Source organism: Nelumbo lutea, chromosome 5, assembly GCF_056320005.1.
Source record: "Nelumbo lutea isolate HS-2025 chromosome 5, American lotus-T2T, whole genome shotgun sequence".
Classification (NCBI taxonomy): domain Eukaryota; kingdom Viridiplantae; phylum Streptophyta; class Magnoliopsida; order Proteales; family Nelumbonaceae; genus Nelumbo; species Nelumbo lutea.
Genome location: NC_142688.1, coordinates 18,544,319 through 18,555,250, shown reverse-complemented (window position 1 = coordinate 18,555,250; position 10,932 = coordinate 18,544,319). Strand labels below are relative to the sequence as shown.

Here is a 10,932-nt window from a genome sequence, read left to right as displayed (position 1 = left end):
ATCTATTTGACAGGGAAAGAGATTACATGCCTTCAAAATTTTCAGTCGGCCCTGTTCTTCTCTCCCATCTCTCTCTCTACTATTCTTACTATTCTTCTTTTTTGTTCAGATTAAAAGGGGCATTGAAGTTTTCTACTGAAAACAAGATAAGCTCCCGCAACCTTTATGTTAAAATCATGGAAAGGCTTGAAACAAGATAAATGGTTGTGAAATTTTCTACTGAAACAACCTATTTATGTGATAAAGTTTCAAAGTCTGAAACCAAAAACTGCTCGTATCTTGTAGAAGATGAGCTCCCGCCAGCCCCTCTTGGTGTTTTCAACAACTGTAGCATTGCCATATCTGCATCACAACTTGCAAACGGTAATAATCAGAAAAGAAGAACAATTAAAAATGCCTCAAAACCAGAAGAATATAAATATCAGATTAGAAAGAACCGCAGCAACCCAACCTATCCTCCTCTGGTACGTCCAGTTAGCTTAATAATGGTAACACCGGTTCCAGGCTCTTCAAAAGTAAGCTGCACCTACGTTGAACAAATGTATATCCTCGTCAATTCCAATTACCCAATCCATGAAGTTACGAGGAAAAAGTAAACAAGGACAACCGATTAACGTTGAAGTGGAGCGGCGGTGATTTCTTCCTCTGCTCCCTTCTCCTCTTCATTGTGTGAGACTTAAGGGAAGGGTAAAAACATAAAATCAATATTTCCGTCTCGATTAAATTTCGTGAACAGTGTGGGTAATTTAAGATTTTTACCCTGCAAAAGTAATTTTCAAAGTGAAAAAAAAAACAATAAGCATATTATTGAATCATGTTTTTGTTTTTGTTTTGAAAGGCAAGAAAACCAGTTTTTTTTTTCAATACAATAACCATTAATAATGGGTTTTAATATAAATACAAATGTTGTAGTGTCTTTTTTTTTAAGGGAAATTTTTTATTCAAAAGCGTAGATTACATCTCTTTTGTAGTACCTAGTAAAGGAGTACAAGACTTAGCTCGTGTCCTATAAAATGGACTATTATTTATGAAACATGATATTACCTTTTTTTTTATAGTAACTATTTTTAGGTTGCGTTTGTTTATGGTGTAAAACTCTATCGATGAATGTCAACCATTCTTTTAAAAGGCTTAAGCCTTGGGGCGTGAGGCGTATATCTTGAGACTAAGCGCATAAATTTTGCTTAAAGGCTTAAGTTTTACAACTTTAATGTGAGGTTAAAGACAACATCAAGCCTAAAAGCCTGAGGTGTAAAAAGGTATATATACATATTTTTATAATTTAAATCATATATAAAAACCACTTCAATAATTATAGGCAAAATAAAAAAAGTAGAAAAACCAATAAGTCAAATCAAATTTTATTAGTTTTCCTTGGTGTTTTAAGAGAGTTCAATACAAAAAGGATTGATCAAGTTATTAGTTTCTTTTGGATAAATCAAATGAGATTTTTCCTTATTATTCTAAATGTAATGTCCCAAGTTTGTTAATTTTTTCATTTCTTCTACTAATGGGTTATTATTATTATTATTATTATTATTATTATTATCAACTAATCAATATTAGTATTATTGTTATCATAGATAAAATCAATTAAGTTTTTTTTTTCATTTCTTTTAAATTGGTTTTTTACATGAAATGTAATATGTTTATAATTGTTATTATTTTATTTAATGCATAAATGCCAAAACATATTGCTTATAAACCTCTAGTTTATAGATATATGTACTTTCTATCATTTTAACTTGGCATATTATATATTATTTTCATCAACTTATAAACTTTAATTAATTTTTTTCTTAAACTTTGAGGCTTACACCATGCAGCTCCAATTTCTTTCCTTAAACTTTTGAGGCTTACACCTTGCAACTCCTTGAGGCTTATGCCTCACATTTTTGGGCAATTACGCCTCAACTACACCTTTGACTTTTAAAACCTTGAGTTCAACTGTCATGAGTTTAAAAAATTGTGAACCGTTGTATTTTGAAAAATATTATTATCGATGTAAATATTACATTGATTTTATCAATGTTGTATTTACAATACAAAACTCTACTGTGAGTGGAGTTTTAAATTGATTTAAGATGTAGAATTACAATCCAGTAAAACATCGACAAATATGATTTGGGAATGAAATTTTACATTGATTCTTATTTACACCAAACAAACACAGGGCTCCCCCGCCTACACATGGAGGTTGTCCTACTTCAACTCGCCTTGCTCTCCAACAAAGGCAGGTGGAAAAACCTCGAGCAAAGACAAGGCTCCACCAGTGCATGGAGGGAGCCTCAACCGGAAACACCATCACCACCTCCATAACTCCATCTACGCAAAGATAGTGCTTGAACTGAAATCCAGAGCCTGATTTGATATGGGTGAAAAAATGGGAGCCTAATCTAATGGCGAATCATTCAACGACCTTCAAACATAAATATGGAGCTTGATCTAATTGCAGATAGCAAAGATTGAGAGATCTTTGAATAGTATTTTATCGAATTTGGCTTCGACGATTGAGTCTGGAAGGATTTCTCGAGAGATCATTTTCCATTACTTTGATTAGGAGAAGTCACCGGATTTGGCTTTGATAGTTATTGGTTGATGATATCTTCTTGGCTAAGGTCACCATGAGGTTAAATAAAAAAATGTACAAAATAATACTATTTCTAACCAAAGCTTTGCCGCTTGGAAGTTGCAACGGCTGTCATCGCTTGCGACGATGATGGTGCTCAATCTCTGCTTTTGGGCGTTTTGTTCAATTCAGTGAACCCGCACATATGTATTAAAACAAGGGACAAAAAATTAATTTAACTTTGAATCTTATGCTGCATTTGGATGCGATGTAAATCAAGAACTGATGTAAAATTTACATCAGTTCGTTTTTGTATGCATTTGGTAGAAGAATATAATTATTATGAACGTTAAACTATACTCCGGTTCAATTTTGTGTGCATTTGGATGAAGTATAATTTTACGTTGATAATAGATATAAAACCTCATCATCTTTAAAATTTTACATAGATTATAAAGTTTTACATTTTTTTACATTAATTTTCAAAATGCAACGGTCATTAAGTGTAAAACATCATAAGTGTATTTTTACATTGATACTTCTTCCAAACGCATCCTTAAGTTTGAGTTAAAAGGTAAAATGAACATTTCAACCGTTTAAGGCTACTGAATTATCGAATAGCGTCTGTAAAGACAATTTTCAAATAGTAAGTAAGGATACACTTAATTAATTCGCTTGATTATAAGGGTAATTTAAGAAATTTACCTTATCGAAAGTCCTCGAGGTTGCACTCATTGCTCTGGTAAGTTGTACCTCGAGATTAGAAGAGCAATAGCATAGAGCATAACGTGTAACGTGTAACCAAAAGAGATTGAACTTTCTCGGTGTCGCACGGTGGCGACTGACGAGAGTGAGCAGCTGTCTCCCTTCGTGCTTTGTTTGATTGCTTCGTGTCCGAGTAAATCCATTGAAGCTCACGATTTACCTAAAGGGACGGTCACAAGTCCAGAAGAAGGGAAAAAGGGGACGGAAGTACAATGAATGCCTTAAAGGTTCCGACTTCCGATCCCACTGTTTTAACCTAGGGACGACCATCAAGACTGTCTTCCTCAGGAAGTCTCCGTCACTCCTGCTTTAAAAATCATCGAACTTGGCAGCATAGAAGCAGATTGAAGGGAAGCCGTCTTCTTCTTCTTCTTTAGCAAGTGTGTGTGTTAATGGGGACTCTTGTAAGTGCCGGTGCCTCAGTTTCATCTCTTCGTTCCCTTCAGTTCCGCACTGCAAAGATACAGCCCATTAAATCTTGTGAAGTTCGTTGTTTGAGGTAAAGCTCCACGAACGGAATCTCCGTCCCCCCCGGGTCTTAGTTATAAAAGCCGCTATCTGTATTTACATCCGTTGAACTGCGTTGCACATGAATGAAAATTTTAACATTAGAGGTGTCAGAATCTGGTTGCTTTGCTACAATTTGGTATAGATATTGTGATTCGATCGTCCATTATTGAGTCGTACGAAGTGCACCAAGTATGGTAAGCTTGTAGTTTATGATATTAATCAAGGGGAGGAGGGAGTGAGTGAGGCGGTTGATCATTTTTCTGTACTTGCAAGCTCTAACAGTGGAGTTAAATGCCCAGATTGTAACCTTTCAGAACTTCACTATTATGTAAAAAATTCGAATCATGTTTGCATTGGCAAAGGACTTGGTAAAATGGTGTAGTGGATAAGAACTCCTCGCAATTAAAGAAAACCATCAGCTGCGTTATAGGGACCATGTTCCTGGTGTTGCCTAAACCTTGATGGACAAGGACTCAACCTTTCAGATACACAGGGACATGCAAATGGTAAGAACATCTGAAAGTAGTAATGCTTGTGTTTTGGATTCTCTTCAGATGCTTCTCCCGCAGAACCTTGGCACGGCACATATTCCACAGCTGATATACACAAAGCCTGAAGACGTCAATGGCATACAAATTCTTGTAATGCTGATTTTTTGACATTTGGAAGTAATTATTTACTAATTGTCTTTATTGAACAACTAGATATTCTCCTCAATAAAGAAAGTTGAGAAGGCAATTAGGTCATTTGATACATGACTGAATTAAAGCTTTAGTGGCAGATGATTGTGTGGCAATAATTACTTAAGTGCTTAATGTTGAAGTCCAATAAATTCTTTACAATGGATGTCTAAAAGTAAATCTGCCTCTCAATTTGTTGTTCTCCACCACGGATTACCAAATGATGTCCATGGAGTTTTATGTAATGGGGATCTAAATCTGCATCATGTAAGTTACTCTGCCTAGAGAGTAAAGACAAAATTATCAATAGTGAGAATCTTCCCAGGGTGAGCTGTGCACAGGAAGAATGAAACTCTGGAAGGTATGTGAGTAGACCATATCCAGCATGATGGAAGAGGATCAGTGCCCCTGCTGGGAAAAGGCCACAAAACAAGACCTGACTGATAAGATATCTCTGGGATCCGGATTCCATATATTCCTATCTTTGCATAACAGTGATTTTATTGGGAGGCTCCCATATTCATCCTGAGAGCATGAATACCTGACACCTTGTGATTTTATTAGGAAGAAGACTTACAATACTTCTGGAAGACATGCATTTGATGTTTTTTGTTTTATTTTTATGTTAACTACTATATTTTTTTTAAAAGAACTTGTTTCTTTTAATACAAAGAATGAACTTAAGAGTAAGTGCTTTTAATAAAAAATGCACCCACCAAAAATTGAACAAACCCATACAAAAGGATATGTCAAATATTTGTGTCATCTTATTGTTTTTTCAGACAATTCAAGTTTGATTCTAACTAGCGAGTAGTGACTAATGCTTCTGTCCGTATACCATTTTGTGGAGTCTTATTTGTACAATTTTCTCATGTGCAAATTATGATTTTCATTTATTGATATTGCTGAAGTCTTGATACTTCTCTTTCCGCTGCATCATATTGCCCAAAAAAGGAATATTCTTTATCCATTAAATTTTTGAGTACATCTTTAACAGCTTGGTCTTGTTTTCCAGGAAGAATGAAAATTCCAATGGCTTAATTTCAGGACCTTCACAGATGGAGTAGGTGTTTTTTTTTATTGTTGTACAGTTTCCTCTTTGTCAGTGCTTAGTGACCAGATATATTTTTGTATGTGCATTCTAGGTTGGAGAACCATAATGACACAGAGATGTTTCAAGTATGTATGCTCTCTTGAATTTGGTCTGTTTCTTACCTTCTATCCATATTTCTAATTTCACTTGGTAAATTTCAATTGGATTTCAGGAATCATTTCAGCCACCTGATAGAGAATTAGAAATGAAGAACAGTGATATTTGGAAACTTTTCAAAGATGCTCAGCGAAGTAAGTCCTTTTTGGTGGCCATTTGTGTATCTAGTTTACATCTAATACTTAACGTGCTTTAGTTACATCCATTTTCTGTGCACATGAATGTTCTTTATTCTATTCCTTAAATATTTATTGTCAATTTGCAGATATTCTGTACTTGAACAAGCAACGTCTTATGGCAATGGAGGAGCTTAACAAAACTCAAAGAGAGAAACAAATATTGATAGATAGGATAGAAAAGCTGGAGCTGGGAAAGCAGGCTAACATGCAACAAGGTGATAATACCCTGAGCATGATTGCACAATGTAATCTTCTGAAGCAACTAAGCTTTAGTTGTAAATTTGTAGTTTGGTTTTGTAGATCATTAGTAGTTAGGAATGCAAGTGGGGTTGCTTGACATGAAGAATTTCAAGTACATTTGATTCAGGCTTGGGTTCAGGGCCATAAGGCCATTGAAAATTTAACAAATCAGTGGACTCACCACTGTTGTGCTTGAGTCACCTTCTGCCATGATATTAGAAATGTATAAATATGCAGCTAACCTTAGTCCAAAATGTAGTTCAAAGAATCTCCGACTTGTAGTAGAGACCTGGGATCAAATCCTGCTGCCACCAGGGTTGGGGGTGGGCTACCCCCGTTGTGTAGCCCCATGAAACAAGAAAAAAAAAGAATCGCCTTTATCTATTGGGCCTGAATATAATGCCACTACCACCCATCTAGCTTCCCTTATCACCCTGCTAATGCCCACTTTCCTAATACTTCCCATGCTGCTTCCATCAAAGTTCAATTTAAGTTGGTGATGACTAGGTGGATGCCACATATATGCTGTTACTTGTCTTGTTGATATTGAGTCAGCTATATGGTGCCAATCCCTCACAATGTCTTCTAATGAAAAAAGGGGCAAAGTTTTAACCCAATGGACCACATGAACTATAATATTTTCCATTACTATCTCCTTTGACTGATTTCTCTGAGAAGATCCTTGCATTTCTTTCTTCCCAAACCATCCAAAGAGCTGCTGACCTTGCACATCTCCATGAAAATTTTCCTTTCCTTGCTGGTGCCTACAATGAGTCTTCAAACAACCTCCCCGCATTGTCTGGAATTTGTTCGAAGTATTGATAGGATCGATAGTTTAGAAAGATTTTATAGTTTGAAAAGTTAAAGTTGCAATTATGCCATTTTCCTTCACTCTCTTCAGGGCCAAACACACTTTTTTGATTTGCATGGCTTTTCTATCATTAATAGGTAGTTGTTATCTGTCATATAGGGCCAATATCTTATAAATCTGAATTTGTATTGATCAAATTATAGTCTGTGATGGGGTTTGGCATTTGAGTCTTTCTATCTTTTGGGGTTTCTTAGAATTATTTTGGTTTGTTTATTTGTAGTAGAATTAGTAATAAGTCATTAGAGTTGCTTTAGGAATTAGCATCCTTATTACTTGAGTTCCCTTACAGGTTTTTTGTAGGAATGCCTTAGTGTCAAAGCAAGTAGAAGTTATTTTGGGTCAGTTTCATGGCTGAGTTTGGAGTTTGTAAAATGGAGATTGGAGACTTGAGTCCTTGTGTTGAGTTCATAATAAATCACTATAATTGAATTTTGGAAGAGTTTATTTGACAAATAAAAGTTTGGTTTAGTGAACTCTAGTTGTAATACTTGTATAACTCTGTAAAACTGAAAAGAAAGTGTAGAACCAGTAAGCAGTAATATAGAGAGGATTAGAAGAGTAGTTACAGAGGAGAAAAGAACTTTATTGAGCAGTAGTTGACTGTCCTCTGTTATATGTGCTTTACGATAATGAATAAACATACTAGATTGTCCTCTATTAAGACATTCAAAAGACCCAAATACCCTCACCAATAAAAGGCACATATATCCACTAATAAAATATGGGAAAAGACACAAATGCCCATTAGCGAAAAAAAACTACTTCAATCTCTGCAGTAGTCAGGTATTTCCCCCTTTTTTTTGTTAGTTTTCTCTCTCTCTCATTCACTTTTTTCTTTTATATGACCTATTTCTTTTTACATCAAACCGATTGCATTTTGGAGGGAATGCCTTTGATTTCCCTATAGGGGAATGAAGCATCTTTTGAATTTGTTGGCATCTATATTGATGATTTTCCTATTGTGGCTTTGTGGCTTTCCATCTACAGAGAAGCCTGCAATCTGCTCTGAGTTGCTGCTCCGAATAGATTCATTGGTCCTAACAGGCATGATTAGCAAAGGGGAAGCATCTAACTTCAGAAGGTTGGTCACAGAAAATAAAGTTGGTCTGCTTGATGCTTTTTCAGAGATCTGGCAGAAAAGAGATTCTGAGCTACTAGAAGAACTTCGCCTTTTTTCTGATGAAAGCAAGCGGTATGCCACCTCATAGAGATCTTTTTAATATATGCATATAAACAATGAATAAGGATTTTATTAATGAGATGAGAAAGCAAACTCCTAATCTTCCAAAGACATTGGAAAGTGGGGAGACATGACAAACAGCCTCAAGATCAGCATATATTAAAGTGAAATAGAAGGAAGGATATATAAAATGTATAAAGGCAAACTGGCCCAAGAAGACAGAGCAAACAGTGGCAGCACAGAAAGAGGTTCAGTTGCCAACCCAAAACTCTATACATTATTAACATTTGTAGTAAAAAGCACTCAAACTCAAAGCTGGACTGACTACCAAATCCATCCAGCACCAATACACCTCCTTTACTCTTCTTATACAAGGAAATAACTCCCTTCCCACCCCAACCCCACCCGAAGCATACCCACCTAGCAACAACTAAGAAGCCTTTAAAGTCTGCTGCCCATTTTTACCTCTACCTCTAATGCCTTTCAAAGTGCTTGTCTCCAACTTACTTTGACACCTATCTCTTGACTAGCTCGGTTCCACATGGTTCAGTTGATAAGCTGCTGGATTTCCATAGCCATGTCTGTAAACTAAGTATTCTAGCATGCCATAAGTTAGGACCATATCTAGTCTATCCCTCCCAAGATCCTAGATAACTGGGACCAACATTATGAACCATGATGACTTCTCTTCATCTTTCAATAATTCCATCTTTCTTCCAAATCCCTAATGTAGAAATGGTGAAATCTTGGGCTCCAAGGAAAAATAGCCCCAGTGATTTATCTACTTGGGTGCAGCTCTTTGCTATCCCTTGTTTGGTGATTGCTTATTGATAATAGATGACTCATCCAGAAGTTCTGCCTGAACCCTTGCTTCCACTTCCATGGGATTCAGAAGCACTGCTTTCATGAGAAGCAATAGGAAAAGTTATATTAGTTTTTTTTTTGTGTTGATAACTAGACCAAAGAGTTTCATTGATGTAACAAGAGAATTTGGTGAAAGTACAGAAGAGAGGAAAGCATAAAGTAAAGCATAACCTTTCTTGTGATCACTAGCTTTCCTTTTAGCTTATGCATCTAGCCCAGTTTAAGCCCACAGCTTAAACTGAGAATCTTCACTTATAATAGGAGAACAACCAGAGGCTCTTCTAATCCCTCGGCTTCAGTACCCAAAAAAATCCCTCTTAGCTCTTATTTTTCTTCCTCTCTTCAACAACCCTCTCTTTCTGACAAATAGACCAATAAAAGACAAAGGCCTCTCTATCTAATTGATGTGTCATCTGATTCAGAAGCTAAAGAGTCAATTATAACTTTCTGAAATTCTATGCATTTATGTATTTTTGTATAGTAGGGTATTTTTGTCATTTTGACCATTGTATGTGGATTTCAGCTTGTTAGTTTGATTTGTCTAATTGTAGTTTAGCCATCTTTAAATTTACAGAGTTATTAAGTAGTTCGAGAGTTATTTCGCTTTCTTTAAGCTGGGTCATGAGTGGCAGAGTTGCAACTTTTAATTTTCCTAGTCTAGGAAGGAGTTTGGCTGTTAAGTTGCAAAGCATAGGCAATGAATTTTGGAGCTTATTTTCTTCTTGCATGACTTTGAGTTATTCCCAAGGCCCTAGAATGATTTCAGTAACTCTTTAAATGACTTTGGATTTTCTCTCTAAATTGCAAAGTGCAAACATCCATTACAATTATAACAACTTTCAAATTCTTTACAAAAGGAGTTCGTTCAACATCATTAAAGGTCTAAAACTGATTCAGGTATGTTTTCTTCAAAGTTTCCATCAAAATCTCAAAACTTTGCCATTTTGGCAGTTCTCATCCTTTTTTTTTGATGAGTAAAGAAGAAATTTTATTAAAATAAAAGAAAGATACAATCTGATTGGGTGTCAAGATAACACCCCACCATACAAACACTATGAAAACAGATTTACATTACATGTTGGGATCTCTAGAACTCCCCAGAAGTTTTCCACTAGATCTACACTGTTAATATGCTCGTATTCTGGGAGAACCAAAAACCAGCTTGAAACAAGCTTTCCGACTGATGCCACCAAAGCTTCAATGGAACCACCCATCTCTAATCTCCATTAGCTTCCTGTAAGCAAACTGACGCCGAGAAAACCCCAACCAGCTCTCCTGTCTTCCTAAAAGCCCCAGGATCCCATAATACAACCATGTCCCCAGCCTGCCCTATTGCATCTTAAGTCAAAAACTTCTAATTTAGTTTCCTGTAATAAAACTACCTCAGATTGTGTTTTCTGATCAAATTTCTAACCAGCCCTCTTCTCTCTTCCTTCAGGCCCTGGACATTCCAGGACAGCAACTTCATCCTCCCCCCCTCCTAACTCCCCAACCTTAGGCCCCTTACTCCTCTACGAAGTGGTTCTCCTCATCCCTTCCTCATCCCAAAGTTTGTCCTGCCTGCTTTTCTCTCTCTTTCTGATTTTTTCTTCTCTTTTGCCCTTCTCAAACCGTTCGAAAGCAATTCTCAAAAGCCTTCCCTGCCCCAAAAATGAAGGCCTAGCGATTTCCAATCGCAACCTCCCTATCAACCAGTTTATTCAGATCAATCTCCGCCATCTTGCCCAGATCAACTCTACTTTCAGAGAGCTTCCCGGGATCCTCTTTCCCTTCTTCCCCTTTCCCTCCCACTTTTCTTTCTCCCTCTGTTGTCTTGCCCTGTTCCACCCCTGTGACAACCCAGACACCCTTCTTCTATTATATA

General features: G+C 36.4%; 1 protein-coding gene and 1 long non-coding RNA gene across 3 annotated transcripts in view; one reads left to right on the top strand and one right to left on the bottom strand.

The window, feature by feature from the left end:
* Positions 1-138: 138 nt before the first annotated feature.
* Positions 139-632, bottom strand: LOC148850724 (uncharacterized). Its single transcript, XR_016099603.1, has 2 exons — positions 452-632; positions 139-342 (listed from the first exon to the last, which is right to left on the bottom strand). It is a non-coding gene; the product is annotated as an uncharacterized LOC148850724 (long non-coding RNA).
* A 2,660-nt stretch (positions 633-3,292) lies between these two features.
* The window catches only part of LOC148850723 (UDP-Glycosyltransferase superfamily protein), a 61,243-nt gene continuing 53,603 nt past the window's right edge, over positions 3,293-10,932 (top strand). Inside the window, exons 1-6 of one of the 2 annotated variants that reach the window (XM_088944001.1) lie at positions 3,293-3,833; positions 5,540-5,587; positions 5,670-5,703; positions 5,790-5,868; positions 6,000-6,128; positions 8,012-8,216. In XM_088944001.1, coding sequence (XP_088800127.1) covers positions 3,727-3,833; positions 5,540-5,587; positions 5,670-5,703; positions 5,790-5,868; positions 6,000-6,128; positions 8,012-8,216 — 602 coding nt within the window. In that variant the 5' untranslated portion in view covers positions 3,293-3,726. Of the gene's footprint in view, positions 4,351-5,539; positions 5,588-5,669; positions 5,704-5,789; positions 5,869-5,999; positions 6,129-8,011; positions 8,217-10,932 lie in introns of both variants that reach the window. The other variant, XM_088944002.1, reaches the window with a different exon arrangement.